This window comes from Muscardinus avellanarius (genome assembly GCF_963383645.1).
Source record: "Muscardinus avellanarius genome assembly, chromosome: 18".
Lineage (NCBI taxonomy): Eukaryota > Metazoa > Chordata > Mammalia > Rodentia > Gliridae > Muscardinus > Muscardinus avellanarius.
This window is the reverse complement of record NC_137804.1, coordinates 47,151,011-47,167,875: the sequence shown is the minus strand read 5'-3', so window position 1 is coordinate 47,167,875 and position 16,865 is coordinate 47,151,011. Positions and strand designations below refer to the sequence as shown.

General features: G+C 42.3%; 1 protein-coding gene across 1 annotated transcript in view; it reads right to left on the bottom strand.

Moving 5' to 3' along the window:
- The window catches only part of LOC308276721 (vomeronasal type-2 receptor 116-like), a gene marked incomplete at both ends in the record, with an annotated part of 37,318 nt that overhangs the window by 7,051 nt on the left and 13,402 nt on the right, over positions 1-16,865 (bottom strand). Inside the window, 2 exons of the mRNA XM_080715561.1 lie at positions 11,517-12,392; positions 15,193-15,316. Coding sequence (XP_080571687.1) covers positions 11,517-12,392; positions 15,193-15,316 — 1,000 coding nt within the window. The remainder of the gene's footprint in view (positions 1-11,516; positions 12,393-15,192; positions 15,317-16,865) is intronic.

The following is a 16,865-nucleotide window of genomic DNA, read 5'->3' as shown; positions in this document are numbered from 1 at the left end:
TTTTGTTCTCACTGCTTTTAAGATTCCTTCCTTGGCCTCTATGTTAGTCATTTTGGTTATTATGTGGCGTGGAGTAGTCTTTCTTTGGTCCTGTCTCAGTGGAGTTCTGTATGCCTCCTGGACATAAAGGTCCAAGTCTCTTTCCATCTTTGGAAAATTCTCTGGGATTATTTCCTTGAAGAGATTACAGATGCCCTTGGTCTGTACCTCTATCCCTTCCTCAATGCCTATTATCGGTAAGTTAGGATGCTTCATATCATCCCATATTTGCTGGATGTTTAGGTTTTTTTGCTGTAAAGATTTCTGTATATTGCTGACTGTATTTTTGGTTTGGGATGTACTGTCTTCTAATATTGATATTCTGTTTTCCATTTCATCTAATCTTCCAGAATTTCTTTCTATTGCTGTCTTCATTTCATTTATTGCCTCTTTCATTTCATTACAGACCTCTTTCTGATTCTTTCTTAGTGTTTCTAACTCACCTTTCATCTCCTCTAGACTTGTTTTAAATCCTTTCATCATATTGTACATCAAGAATCTGAACTCCCCTTCTTGCATTTCTAGTAGGTCAGTATTTGTGATTTCTGCTGTCTCTTTATTATTCCTTGTTCTCATATTTATAGCATTCTCTGTCCTGTTTTTCTGATTTCTACCCATCGTTTGTGAGTATTATGCTTAGTCCAATCTTAATATTAGGAGTTTAGAGGTATTGGCAAGTCAGCAGAGCTTTTCCAATGTTGAGGGTGGGTAATGTGGGAGGAGCTGGGGTGATCGGTAAAGGAATCGGATTAGGTGGAGGGTATGTTTAGGTTGAGAAAGACTTTAATTATGATAAGGTAATATCTTGCTGAGAATGAGAGAGAATTAACTAGTAGGACTCTTGTAGTTAGTAGAGTAAGTATGGAGATATGAAATACTTTGAGTATTAAACAAGGAGGTATATAATGGGGAAAAGTTTGGGGGAAAAAGAGTATATAGGTTAGTGTGGGGAAGTTTGTAAGATGGGTGATGGAAGGAGCAGACAAACATAAAAAAATCCATATAAGGTACCAAGACTATTATGTAATCCAAGTAAAAGAAAGGAAAAACCAATCAAAAGAGGAGAACAAAAAAGGAAGGAGGAAGAAAGAGGGAAAAAGGACAAGAATAAAATAAAAGGAACTAGCAGCTGTGTGAAATCAGAAAACAAGGCAAACTATCAAATATATATATAGTAAAAAACAACTAGTTAAAGTAAAAGAAGGATAGGGAAAAAATAAAACAGCAGTAACCATAACAAAACAAAAGCACTGTAAAAGCAAAACAAAACAAAACATTCACAATAAAAGTAAAAAAAAAGTCCTACTTATTTACAAATATGGGGTCAGGTCCATATAATATTTGTGTATCTGATTGCTTTGGTAGCTTTCAGAATATAATCCAATGTCTCTTAGTTTTCTTTGTACTCTATTTTTATCTTCTTAGGTCACTCTGGGTGTTTGGACACCTTTCTTTCCTTTAACTGCTTTGGGTTTATGTGTCAGGATGTCTGGTATCACTGTTATTAGATTCTGTACAATTCTCAGGTTCTGCATAATTCCAACCTGTAGTCAGCACCTCTGCACTCACCAACCTAGACTCTGGCCTGTGCTTCCCTACAGCAGGAGTGGAGGATGTCCAAAGTAGGCTTGCAATCTCCCCCTGAGGTCCTGTGCAGATATTGTGTCTTGATGGATTTTCCTGTGTCTCTGGAATTTCTAACTGGGCTAGCCGGTGTGGTCCCAAGATGTGCCCTGGGCAAAGGGATGCTGGTTCCTGGATGCCCACACTTACTGCCAGAGCTCTGCCTATTCCGAGAGTGCAGGCTGGGTGCGCTGCTATTACTGTACCCAGGTGTGAGTGGGTGCAGATGCCTAGTGCCTGCTGCTATGCTCCTCCAAGGTACACTGGGCTGTGCTCTAGACTAGAATTGAGTCTCAGGCTGCTGGGAAGGCAGGAACTCCCAATGGTGGGCCAGGGGTATGGGATAGGTACACAAGGGTCTGGGGGCACAGGCGCTGTGCAGTGTCCAGCAATGATCTCTGCCTCCCACATAGCATGGAAGCTGGGGGCCTGAGGAGGTCTCACGGGCGCACAGATCTTTCGCCGCCTGGAAAGCAAGCCTCCGGTAAGGTGGGTGTCTGGGCTCCAGTGGGGGGCAGGGACTATGCACACAAGGTAAGCTCTGATTTTACAGGTAGGGGTGGCACAGGCACTGACTACTAGCAGGGGTCCGGGGCGCAGACAGGGTGCGTGAGGAGAGTGCTGGATTCTGAGGCGTGGGACAGATGCCCCGGGCCAGTGCTGGGCCTGGGGCACACGCTAGGACCCGCACTTTCTCTGGATGCACTCAGGTACCTGGCTTCCTTGGTCCAGGCATCCGTGGGAGTCCCTGTGCTGTTGTGATCCAGTCTCTGGTGAGCACACAGAATTCTGACATGGGTGCTGCTCGCTGCTTAAGATGAGGCTCTATGTCCGTTTTCAGTCTCCGATTATCTTCCCACGGTGATTTCAGTCAGGGCTCGGGAGTGCAGATTGGGCAGGCAGGCAGCCCGCACAGGCAGCCCACCGGCGGGCATCCCGATTGTATCTGCAGCAGGTCTGGTGCCCAATCGTTCTTCCTCCTCCTCCTCCTCCTCCTCCTCCTCCTCCTCCTCCTCCTCCTCCTCCTCCTCCTCTTCTTCTTCTTCTTCTTCTTCTTCTTCTTCTTCTTCTTCTTCTTCTTCTTCTTCTTCGAGTTCAGGGTTTCCTCTGAGGTACCTGGATCTGTTTTGGTTCCTGGGGTGTATTTATTTTGTTGATTAAGACACTGCTTTCTAAGTAGTTGAACTTTATTTGTTTCAGCTACTGAGAAGTGCTGTGTCCCTCAGTTGCCATTTTGAATCCTCCTACTCTAAGTAATTTTTAGTTAAGGACAGAATAGGCATTGTACATAATACATACTTATTACACAAAAATGTCCTGTGTCTGAATTGACAGGCAGCAGAAAAGAAGAAAGTAGATAAAATTTATGTTAAAGTTAGAATCAAAGGCAACCTCAATAATCATGATGGAATCAGTAACATCCCAGAAAATGTCTGCAGTTGGGCGTGGTGGCACACACCTGTCATTTCAGGACCTGGGAGGCTGAAACCAGAGCATCATAGGTTCCAGCATTGGCCACTTAGCAAAGCTCTCAGCAACTTACTGATTCCTGTAACAAGCCACGACTAAGAAAACTCAGTGCTTTTCCTCATATTCACCTAGTGCCGATGTCTCTTTTTTTCCCAACACTCTTCATGGAAAGCATTCTCTATATAGGTGTCCAATTTTTATTTTTTAAAAATATAAATAGCCATAAAATGCATATATTTATGGTATGTGAGATATTTTGAGACAACTACATTTTGTGGAATTTCTGGAGACCTCGCATACCTTTCTCTTTCTACAGAGAGAACACTTAGATCTTCTCTCTGGATACTTTTCAAGAACATAATAGATTGCTTTTTAATTTGAATGCTTTTATTAGGGCATTTCATGCTGTATGATTTCAATTATCACTACAGTGTGGTTCATTGTGATACAGCATACATGCTCTGGATGTATTGGTTTTGTTTAGGGTTTTTGTGGGATTTTTTTTCTTGATACAGGGTATCTACCTCTGAGTTACATTCACAACTTTCTTTTTACTCTTTCTTCTGAAATGGAGTCTTGGTAAGTTGCTGAAGACCTGCCTCTGGTGCTGAGGCTATGCTCAAACCTGTGATCCTCCAATCTCAGACTCCCAAGAAACCAGATAATAGGCAAGAGCCACGGTGCCTAAGTTGGTAGATTGTTTTTAACTGTAGTGACTGGGATGTACAACCCATCTCTTGAACTCATTCCTGCTTATCTAACTGAACTTTTGGACAATTTTTTTTTTTGGTGGTACTGGGGTTCCTGGAAGCCCTTCTACCTCCGGGCTATACTCCCAGACCTATTTTTGCATTTTTATTTGGAAACAGGGTCTCCTAAGCCAGCGCGCGCGGCTGGCTTCGAACCTGCGCGATCCTCCTGTCTCTGCCTCCCAAGTGCGGGGATTACAAGCGTGCGCCACCACGCCCGGCTTGGACAATTTTTTAACTGAAAATTTCTTACCTTTGATCAACATGCTTCCTCCCCCAACCAAATATTAAGTTCCCCAGTGGATCTTTATCTTCTCTCATATGCATAATTTAGCTCAAAATTAACTGAAAAGCCAGCCATCAATTCCTAATTCCTAATTCTCCTGCATCTCCTTAAAAAGGGCACATTGGGGCATCAGTCACATGACCTCAAAACCACCCTGAAGAAAAGGCTGTGAGATCTGGAACATTCCAGGAAGAATAGAATATAGCTTTCCCCTGCATGTCCTCCTTCTCCAGTGGAGATTCAGTGGTTTACCCTGTCCTGGTTTTCCTCATCAATCTGCACTAAGTCCTCATGCTGATAAAGTCTTAAATATCTCAAACAAAATGAATTCTATGCTGACCCAGCATCCCTCTGCGACTGAGTGGACTCAGGTCAGTGGGCTGGAGGATGATCATTTCCTGGGAAAGTCTCTCCCTGTCCCCTCTTGGTGCACTCTGCCTTGCGTGGCTCTTTCCTGCCCTGCACAACAAATATGTAATCACCTGCATCACAACATGCATAGCACTGAGCAAACACAGGAAGGTGTTACAGTTGTAATGGAACTTTGGGCTCTGTTCCTCGATTTAAATAGTTAAATTGAATCAGGATACTAAAACTACTAGATAGCTCAGTGCAGCTACAACAAATTTTTATTACAATGTCAGTAGGCAATAGAAAGGGAAGAGAAGAAAAGCAGTGTGCCTGGAAAACACACTGCAGAGCCCCAAAATGGAACTCTGCACACCTCTCTGTCCCCAGGCCTTAAATACAGGGTTTGGTATCTGTTTTATGTTTTAATTGTGTTATTCTTACTTGTGTTACCAAAGCAACAGGTAGTAACTTCTTTCTTAGACAAGTGGTACCTTCTTGTCTGTGAGCAGTGCACCTACTAAGTACAAAGGTTAATGATCCATCTTGTTTTTTTAATCTCTGCTGTATCATTTGCCCATCTGCCACTGTCCTTTCTCGGCATATACATGCATGAAAACGCTCATATGTTTGGCAAAATTGCTTCACGGAAGCAAAGCCCGGAGAAGGAAGTGTCATCTCTGGGAAAAGTACTCCTTGCTCTTAGAATTCTATACTAATAAGCTCCAATGATGTAAAGTGGAATCCCAATAATTAGGACTGTGGAAGAAGTTGAGTCCATGAAAGATAAAATGTCTGAGGCCTCAGACTTTCTCTACATTGCTCCAGCTGTAATAAAGCACAGTCACAATTCAGGGGCTGCAAAATTCCTCTCAGCCTTTCTGCAGGCAGGTCATTTGATCTACAGATTAGCTCCCAACACCTCTCTGCCAGCAGAGGAAGTTCCTACCTTTTGCCCCACTCTCCAAAGAGATGTAAAATTGTATCTCTGGAATCTAGGCCATCTGCCCCCCTCTCTTAGAGATGGAAATAAGCCTTTTTTTCTAGCCTTGACTTAACGAAAGCCTACCATTTGTGACTCAGCAGCAGGATAGTAAAAAATCCCAAAAGTCTGCAATAAAAAACTGACTTCAAGATTATTCATTAAAGAACAATTAGAGAAATCCAATCACCTGTGTTATAATGTTTTGGCCCTGTCTACTAACTGTAATATAAGTATTGCCTCATAGGAGATGGCGGAGCAGACAGGACCGGACAAATCCTCACCAAAGCCCTCTGAATCTTGCCAGACAGAGGAAGGCATGGACTAAGCCCTTTCGGGACTCTGGACCTTGCCCCCTATGGCTCACCTGTGAGGCCAGAAACCTGATTTCAGTGACAAAAGCAAAGGGGACTGACTTTAATCGCCCAGTCCCAGATGAATCTTAAACTGTGATGCCATGGATATTCTTTTATCCTGTTTATCTTGTTTATACTTAATGCTTCACTATTGTCCTTTGGTGCTTACACTGGGTATAAGTACTGGTGATGAAAATTAAAACTTTGTCAGATGCACAAGAGGCAGTTGTCCGCGTCATTTCTCCAGATTCCTCTCTCCCAAGCACCCGGGGATGGGACCCCACACTTACAGGGACATGAAGAATCTGTTACTTGCTAAGGGAGAGTAATCCCTGCAGAAATTAACCCCTGAAGAACCCCAACTGAAGCCTTTGCCCACCTTTCTGAGAAACTTGGTCCTGATTGGACTCAGTGCCAGGATTTTTTATTGTGCCCAGTTGAGCAAGCCATCCCACCCATCAACTATGGATGCTTTGAAGTAAAGGCCTGGTTGCAAAGAAGAGGAGGTAAACCGAGGTGCTGATCTCCTCTATGTATTTTTAAGGCTAAAGGCTTTGATTGCTTCTACATTCTTACAATGGGTATCATTACGACAAAGAGCAGAAGGGAAGGGGAGCTCCACAGTGTTCCAGACCAAGCTGCTGCCTCTCCCTGCATGAGTGCCTATACAGCACACACACTCTGCCTGTATTCAGATTTTTTGGAAATCAATACCAGAGGTAATTTTGAATACTGGCCAAAGGTGTATAGCATATGGGTTTAATATAAAACAATTTTTGCTAACTCATATACAACTTGCTTATACATACCAGAAAAGAGCTCAGACAATGGGAAATACTCCTAAGGAACTTGTTTATTTCTGCTATCATAAAACTTCAGAAACATGTGTGGACAGGTGAGCACAGGGCTCAGACCAGCACATCGATGCTGCAGTTAATAACAGACCTCTGGATCAGGAACTGTCTCCTCTCTTCTGATGGAGGCACACCATCAATACTTTGTGACTCTGAGAGGAGTCTCATGGTATTGGATGAGCCTACAGGAGCCTGCCAAGATGCTGGGCAGTGCCTATGAAGTCCTAGGAAGATACCTGCCTTCCTATGAGCAAAATGGGGTCCTGTGCTCACAACACAGCAGCCCGCCACTTTTCACAACTCCCACACAGCGATCCACTGCGGTCCTGCTCTTCCCTCTGCCTAAAGATCAATGCAACTCAAAACCATTCTATCAACTCCTGAATCTCTTCCTCCATTCCTAGACTTGGTTCAGTATTCCCCACTCCCTGTTTGTTTGTATCATATTATTTTTCTAATTAATTAAAGTGCTCTGAATGCATAGAATTTGCAAGTTATCTAGCATATTTATTCGACTTAATGGTTAGTTTTTCTTGTGTGACATGTGTTGTTTAATGCTCTTTGGTGCTAATTGGCTTTAGCAAAGTAACCACCCAACATTCAAACTTAACCTAACTTCACTTTGACAGTTTCCTGGTAAGTTTCTGTGTTCTTTGACTTTTGAGTGTCAAAAAAAAACCTTGGGACATTGTAGAAAGACACCGATTGTGTGTAACAAGACACACAGTACCCAGTGCAGCAAAAAAAAAAAAAAGATTTCTCCTATGCGATTATGAGTGAAAGTAGCAGCTGACCAGTTGAGTCAAAGGCTTTGGCTGGCTGCTTTGAGAGGTGCTGAACACACTGACACTGTAGCTAACTGGTAAAACTATTCACTCCCAAAAGCTGTCCAGGCTTTGTAATTCTTTAAAAACAGTGTATATTATCAAATATAGAGACACAGGGTACCTACATGAACACAATCTAATCATGGTATTTAAGTTCAGAGTTTTCTTTTAATCTTATTAATGATAGAGTTTTTCAGATGAACATGCTTGTAATTTTATTATTTTTATTTATTTTGATATGCAGCAATCAGGTGCCTATAAGTTTAGATATTTTCAGGTGAATTGTACCTTTGTCTGAAGGGGTCATTTCTTTCTTTCTTTTTTCTTTTTTCTTTTTTTATTGGTGCACAGTATTAATACATCATAATGGGATAAAAAATAGTTTTGTAGACATACATGCATACATAGCCCAGTCAGCCCCTACCTGATCCCCACCACGTTCCCTCCCCATCCCTCCTTCCCATGCTTGGCTTAGTGGTTGACATCTAGTATTATAGCAATTTATCCAAAATTAACAATGACAATATCACATAACAGTTTCATTTGTCTGATACCAAGCTTTTGATGACATAAAGATAACATTTCAATATTTCTTTTTACTTTCTTTTTTACCAGAGAATTTTTTTCTTCCTTTTTTTAGGTGAAACAATCATACATTTATTTATTTTTCAGGAAAAATCTATCCTAATATGGCATATGGACTCTAAATACCCAAAATGATCTAGAAAAAGAACAAAGCTAGAAGATGTATATTTTCTGATTTCAAACCATATAAAGCTACAATAATTAAAACAGTGTAGTACTGTTATAAAGGCAAATATATAAGCCATTGGAGTTAAATACAAGCCTAGAGCTAAATTCTTCCATATATTGTCAAGTTACTTTTGACAACATTTCCACGAATATTTGGTGGAGGAAATAGTAATCTTTTAACTAAATATTGTTGAAAAATAATAATTACATGAAAAAAAATAAAATTGAACCCTTACCTAACACCATACACAAATATTAACTCAAAATAGATAAAAGACCTAAATATAAATCTTAAGACTATAAACTTTTAGAAGAAAATCTGGGTCATAAAACCTCACAACATTGAAATTGGCAGTGATTTCTTGGATATGATATCAATGGCACAGACAACAGAAGAGTAAACAAACTCCCTAAAAAATAAAAGCATGTTGTATATCCAAAGAAAATGTAAACAGAGTTAAAAATTACTGATAGAATGGGATAAAATATTTCCAAATGCTATATCTGAAGGTATATTAATATTCCAACTAGAAATCCTAAAAATTAGCAACAATAAAAGCAAACAATACAATTTAGATATAGGTAAAAGACTAACATAAATAATGAATCTCCACAGATAACCAATCTTAGTTGTCTGTTGGATGGAAATTCTTGTTTCTCTAGTTCTGGAGTGTGTTACCTATTTCTTCTTTGTAGTTAATCTCTTTGAGTATTTTCTCTAGCGCTGGTTTTGAAGACATAAATTCCTTCAGTTTCTGTTTGTCATGGAAGCTTCTTATTTCCCCGTCTAATTTGATAGAAAGTTTTGCTGGGTAGGAAATTTTTGGCTGGAAGTTGTTTTCTTTCAGAGTTTGGAATATGTTATTCCACGCCCTTCTGGCTCTCATGACTTGGTTTGGGAAGTCTGGAGTGATTCTAATTGGTTTGCCTCTGAATGTCACTTGGCCCTTTGTTTTTGTTGCCTTTAAGATTCTCTGCTTGGCTTCCACATTGGTCATTTTGACAATTATGTGGCGTGGGGATCCTCTTCTCTGATCCTGTCTAAAGGGAGTTCTATAAGTTTCATGGACCTGTGTATCAACCTCTTGCTGTATGTTTGGAAAATTTTCTGCTATTACTTCCTTGAAGAGATTGTTGATCCCTTTGGTTTCACCTTCTTTTCCCTCCTCTATTCTGATTATTCTTAGGTTAGCTCTCTTAAAATGGACCCATATTTCTTCAATGTTAGATTCTTGCTGTCGGATATTTTTTTCTAGATTAGAAATTATGCGTTCATTTTGGATTGATCATCTTCTAAGAGCGAGATTCTGTTCTCCATGTGGTCTAATCGGTTGTTTGTGCTTTGAATTGAGGCCTTTACTTCATTAATTACATCCTTTATCTCTTTTTGGCTCTCTCTGAATTCTTTTCGAAACACCTCTATTATTTCTACAGTTATTTTCCTGATTTGATCTTCTAGAAATCTCTGAATTTCTGTTTTATTGGGTTCTGATGTTGTAGGGTTGTGGGCATTCATTGCTCCATTGTTATTCCTCTTTCCCATGATTTCAGAAGTTTGTGCCTTCTTTGGGTTCTTCCCTTGGGTCACTATGACTTCACTTAAGATGCTCTGGATCTCGAGTCTGTAGTATCTCAGACCCCACTACTCCTTTACTGGGTTGTATCACAGAGTCTCAGACCCAGGGAGTCTATCAAGGCTGATTTAAACTATGGGGGATGCCAGGTTGGGCATTCTCCTATGGTGTGATATCTCTGCCACCGCCACTCCCCCACTGGGTGGTGTGTAGACACCCCAGGAAAATGTAGCATTCCATGTGCAGGAAGTGTTCTGCACAACTGATGGGAGTTTGTGGGTTGTATCTGGGAACAGCCTCTTGCTGTGTACACTGAGGGTGGGCCCTGATGCCTCCATGCACACACCTCCCCAGAGGGAGTTTTTTTCTCAGGATGCTACTTCAAGGAGTCTCACAGCTCCACTCCCAGAATCCAAGCTTGGCCAGAAGCAAACTGAGGCCCCAGCACAGGTGGGAGTGAGGTGACCTCTACAGACTCCTCACTGAGCCATCCGGGCCTCTCCTGTGCCTCCTCTCTCCACTCAGCCCACACCTGCATGGCCCTCTCTTCCCGACATGCTGAAAGCCTCCCATGGCTACTGTAACGTGATGCTCTTATTGCACCAAATGCTGACTGCCGCTTATTCCTTGAGCGCTTACTCCAGATGAGCGAGCAGAGACACAGGCCCTCGACTCAGGATCCAGTGTGGATAGCAGGTGATTGTCTCAATGAAAACCCATAACACAGTGTGTTCATGAGTAAAAATCTAAGGTCAAAACTATAAAAATTCAACAAAATATAAACTGCTGGGACAAGAATTTGAGCCCAGGGATGTTTCACACACAAGCTCTTTTTATATTTTATTTGGAAGCAGCATATTAATAAGTTTTTTTTAATTTTTTTTATTGGTGCATTATATTCATACAACCCATTGGGGTAAAAAACTTGTGTGTACAAACATGTACTCATCGCTGATTTAACCCCTACCCAAATCCCACCCCATTCCCTCCCCGCCCCTCCCTCCCTTGCTTGGCTTAGTGATTGACTTCGATATGTTTAAGTACATTGTGAGCTTTAGAGATTTTTTGAGACTGGTCTCAAACCTACAATCCTCCTTTCTCAGCCTTCTAGGTACTGGGATGACAGATGTGGGCCACCATGGCCAGCTTTCTAAGTAAATTTTTAGGTAAGGAGAGAATAGGTATCATTCATATTACACAATTTCTTATACAAAGATATCCTGTCTCTGAATTAGCAGGTGGCAAAGAGAAGAAAGTAGATAAAAATACATTAAAGTTGGAATCAAAGGCAACCTGAATAATCTTCATGGAATCAGTAACCATCCCAGAAAATATCTCCAGCCAGGTGTGGTGGTTCACACCTGTCATCCAGCACCTGGAGGCTGAGCCTGGAGCATTGCAGATTTCAGGCCACCATGAGCAACTTAGCATGGCCCTCAGCAACTTACAAGGACCTGTTTAAAAATAAAACAAACAGGGCTGGGGATGTAGCCCAGAGTTAGGATGCCCCTGTGCTCAATGATCAGTATCAAAAGAGGAAGAGGCAGAGAGGAAGACAATAATTAAACAATGTCTCAAACTTGAAGATTAGGAAGAAGACTTCTGGTAGAAGCCTCCAGAATGCCTATTTCTCCTTAAATTCTTGTCCTTCAGACTGTTCAGGGTCTTATCAGGTCTTATGAGAATGATGTAGCACTTGGGGGCAAAGATGCAGCCCAGGAGCCCTGCACTGGAGGCCAAGATGGAGAAGACCTCCACGGCCACCATGGCCTTCCCCTTGCTGCTGTGGTAGACAGGAAGAAAGGTGACCCAGACGCTGCAGAACAGCAGTGTGCTGAAGGTCAGGAACTTGGCTTCGTTGAAGGTATCGGGCAGGTTCCTGGCCAGGAAAGCCACCGTGAAGCTCCCCAGGGCCAGGGAGCCCAGGTATCCCAGGACACAGTAGAAGGCAGTGACTGAGCCCTTGTTGCACACGATGAAGATGTGGCCATGTTCAGAGTGTGCATCAGTGTCAATGAAGGGAGGAGAGGTTCCCAGCCAGATGGCACAGAGCATCACTTGGATCAGGGAGCAGATGGGGATGATGAAATTAGGAGCCCCTGACACCAGGAGCTGCCTAATCCTCCTCCCAGGACCAGTGGCCTTGAAGGCCAGAACCACGGTGACAGTTTTGGCCAAGACAGTGGAAACAGCCACAGTGAACACGACTCCAAAGGTAATCTGCTGGAGGATGCAGGTGGCCATGTTGGGGCGGCCGATGAAGAGCAAGGAGCAGAGGAAGCAGAAGGCGAGGGAGACGAGTAGGACGTAGCTGAGAGCGCAGTTGTTGGCCTTAACGATGGCAGAGTCTCTGTGCTTCACAAAGACCCCAAGAACCCCAGCTGTGAGCACAGAGAAGCCCAGAGCAGCACAGGCCAGAGCCGTCCCCAGGGGCTCCTCATAAGCCAGGAAGGCCACCACCTTGAGGAGGCAGCGGCTCCTCTCAGTGTTTGGGAACTCGTGCTGGGGGCACTGGGTACACTGCTCTGCATCTGGAGGGGAAACATCAACAGTTCATAGTTACTGATTTCTCCTCTTTTTTACATCAAAGTCCACAGTCCCCTCTCCTATGTGAGGATAGGCTTCTCATGACATCCAAGAGAAGCCCCTTGAGCAGCAGGCTGAGCCATTGCTGAGCTGGAGAATGCTGAACCCACACTCCCAGGGACACTGAGCTCACTGTGGGTCTCGGTGGCTCTTCAGTGGCTCAGTGACGTCACCAAGTCCCCTCCATCACCCTGGGTCTTCTCATGATGGGAGGACTGCCATGCTTATAACACTGACCCAGAGCCATCAGGGGAAAGCTTTCCTCATACATGCTCAACCCAGAAATCACCTCCTACACCTCAGAGGACCTCCTGTGTTTTAATTTATCCTAAAGTCTACTAGTTTCAGTATATAGCTTCACATCCGCTGGAAGCAGTTTTGTTCCCATCCTACAACTCAATGTTCCCATGACGATTCTTGTCAATGTTTCCATAAGAATATTGAGAAAAGTTTGAATTGAAAAGTTTTAAACTTCAAATGAAATTTAATTGCCATTATTTAATTAACTTTTTCTGCAGAAGTTTGAACCCCGGGTGTGCTCTGCCACTGACCTAAACCTCCAGACTCTTTTCTTTTTATTTTAAATTAGTTTTGGCTAAGTTGCCCACGCTGGCCCCAAACCTGTGATCCTCCTGCCTCTGCCCCCCAAGTGGCTGGGATTTCAAGCGTGTGCCACAGCACCCAGTTATAACTCAGGAAGTTTTTCAGTAGTGAGCATTTTTATTAAAATATAAAAAATAGAATGTGTTTTTACATTTTTACATGCATTTAAAACTGAGAGCATGGTTTGGCAACCATTTGTTCAGTGAAGTGGAAGGTTATAAGGATCTTGAGTTTGGCATAATGTTAAGTACCTTCTGCCCCATCCAATGTCTACTCTTACTGCAAGAAAACAGTCAAGGGATATACATTTATTAACAAGGATGTCTATATTTTGATTAAATATAATTTCTCAGTCAGGTATGTTGCTGCTGCCTGTAATCCCAGTATTTGGAAGGCTAAGGCAGAAGGACCCCAGGTTGGAGCAACTTAGTGACACCTCAGCTAACTAGCCTCACCCTCTTTCAAAATAAAAAATTTAAAAGGGCTGTGAGTGTAGCTTGGAGGTAGAACACCTCTAGATTCACCTCCAGAACCAAAGGGTTTATTTTGTTTGTTAGAACAGGCAGCAATTTTCCTGCTCCTGCCTCAGCTTATTAATATCATTTTATGAAGGGAAGATCTGTGCAAGGGGACAGGATTCTGAAATAATTCAGAGTGATCCTCTCTCATGGTTATCATGAGACACTCCTCTCCATAGCATAAGCAGGCAATTTGGACTTCTGTCTTATGCTAGGCACACCCAAGTGTGTGAATATTGTATTACAGACCCCCAGTCCTGTATCTTTTTTACTTCCCTTTTATGTTTAATATACAAAAAAAATTTGGCACAAATAAAGAGATTGTCTTCTCATTAATGTATACCTCCCTGACTTTAACTATTCATCAAGCAATTGAACTCAAGTACTTACTACTGCTTAGACCATGGGAGCCAGGCACAATCCTGGTATTTTCAAAGCTAGGACAGAAGGACTTTGGGCTCAACTTCAGCCTCAGCAACTTAATGAGACTCCATTTCAAATAAAAATAAAAATGGGCTGGGGGCATAGCTATGAGGTAGAATACCCTTGGATTTCATCCCTATTACCTCATACACACACACACACACACACACACACACACACACACACACACACGATGGGAATTACATAGTATTTATGCATGCATTCAAATCATATGTTTGTTATGAACAATTAGGAAGATGAGAGCAGTTTTAATTAGTCTTTCAATAATCTGTGTTTCACAATAACACATTATGTTTTGATCTATATAATTTCTGAAATTGATGACTTGGGTGAAAACTACATATACTCATACTGCATTGTGACTTTTCTTAAAATATCACTTCATCTTATTTATTTGTTTATATATCTATTTATTTGTTTATCTATTTATATATTTATTTGTTTATCTATTTATTCCCACTGGAAATTGAATCCAGGAATATTCTACCTCTGAGCTCCACCCTCAGCCTGATTGAACAGGGTCTCCCTAGGTTGCAGAGGATCTTGACAAATTGCTGAGGCTGGCCTTCAATATGCAATCCTCTTGTCTCAGCCTCCCAAGTACTAAGATGATAGACATGAGGAACCATGTTCAGCTCATGCCTTCACATATTAACTGGATCTTTTTCCCTATCATAAAATATTATTGCAAAGATCAGTGTAAAGGTCTGGTGCAAAGAATGTGTCCTCAGGCCTTGCATGGTGTTTAACAAGGCTCATTGCACTAAAACCTTCCTGTGACAATTCCTGTATACTTGCTCTGTGTGTATCCCCTGCTTATGAAGAGCCCAGGCTTTCTTTTGGTTTTACACCTTCAAGGCACCCACAGGTAGCCTTGAGGATGGCTCATCTTGCATTCCATGGGTGGACTTTAGCCTGGCCCACCCTGAGGTCTTAGGAGACTGTCTGGGGCAGCACTGGAGGCTAACAAAGGCAGACTGGACTGTACACCACAGCTGACCTCATAGGCTGAGCTGTGCTGGGCCACAGCCATATTAAGTGGGCAGTGACCTCAGCAGGCATCTATACAGAATGGTGGACAGTGAACAGTGGCTTCTGTGGCCCACTGCCAATGCCTTTGGCTCTTATCCCTGTGAAATGTGACAGAGAAGATTACTGTAGGCTGGCTGTGAACTGTTACCTGTTTTATTGGAAATATGTCCCTCTGGGCAGAGAACACAAGTAAAGCAGCAGACTGGCCTTCCTTCCTGGGGGGTTCTCCTGAATCCTGGGCCACAGCTCTGGCTGCACACAGACTGAGGATTCTGAGGAGAGCAAGGTAATGGTTAGAATGTGCTGCGTTATTATCTACTTTAACAATAAGAATCTCGCTGCAAATAAGAAAGAACTTTGACCTGGAAAAGAAGGTCATCTCTCATAACACCAAAAGGTCACCATGGGGTCCTACATGGACACCTGATTCTGAGCTCTTATGCTGAGCTACTGTCTCTTCATCTCAAGTGATCACCAAGTAACACAAAGGCGCAGGATTGCATTGGGTTCAGACATCACCAGCCACACACCCAGGTTTCCCTCTCTCTTCTTATGTAACCATATCACCCAACTCCTTTCTGTATGAAATTCTCTGTGGTTGCTCACTGGTATGCCTGAGAATAATTTAGGGTTGCATCTTTGAAGGGACTGTTGGCCCTATCTATCTATCTATCTTCATCTATCTAATCTGTACTTTATACCTACAGAGAATTTCAGAGAGTGCATGACACACCACATATTATGGGCTTCTGAGGCCAAGTGAGGCATCAGAATATAATTGATAATATAATTATTGAGAATTATAATTATGCATATAATGGTAATATAACTATGTGTGCAAAATTGATTGTTATACAAATCTACCGCAGTAGAAAGAAAGAAGGGTACTGTGGGAGGGAGATGGGCAGAGAAAGAGGACAGAAGAAGAAAACAGTTCAATAATACTGTGGTGATAGGTGAAGGCATTACTACCAATTTCAGGAGCTTGTATGTGGAGAGAGGAGGAGAGAGAGGGTGGTGAGATGCTTAAGGAAACACACCTGGCTGTGTGCATGTACGCTTGTATCACACTCAACCTCACTGTGATGCATAATTAATATGAACTGATAAAAGTATTAAGAATTTCCTGGAAATGTTCAGTTGTGGAAGAAGACATGAACTTACCATGCATTCATGTGCTGAGTAGAGCTGGGCATGGTGGCACACGCCTGTAATTCCAGTACTTGGGAGGCTGACACAGGAGGATTGCAAGGTCAAGGCCAGTCTCTGCAACTTAGTAAGATACTGTTTTCACAATTTGCTTTAAAAAAAAACTCAAGGTTGATCTCAATGATATAATGTCCCTAGTTCCAATCCTCAGGACCATGATAAAAAAAAAAAAAAGAAGTAGAAAACATGCTGAATAGAACATCGTTCGAGGAGTAAATGGCATAATTTTTTTTTGGTGGTACTGGGTTTCCTGAAAGCCCTTCTACCTCCTGGCTACACTCCCAGACCTATTTTTTATATTTTTATTTGGAAACAGGGTCTCTAAAACCAGCGCAGCTGGTTTCGAACCTGCACGATCTTCCTGTCTCCGCCTCCCAAGCAGGGGATTACAAGCGTGCACCACCACTCCAGGCGAGTGAATGGGATCTTAATACCAAGAACAGTGTAAAGCATGCCTCCCAGGAGGGGAATGGTGTCCTAATCCATAATCTACTTGAGATTATACTACACAGCAACACATCCCAAGTATTCTCACCAGATAGGATAAAGGTTCTCAGGTCGTATGGACTGATGTATTTGGTATTTATGCATCTGTACTTGCATTTCTGTTGT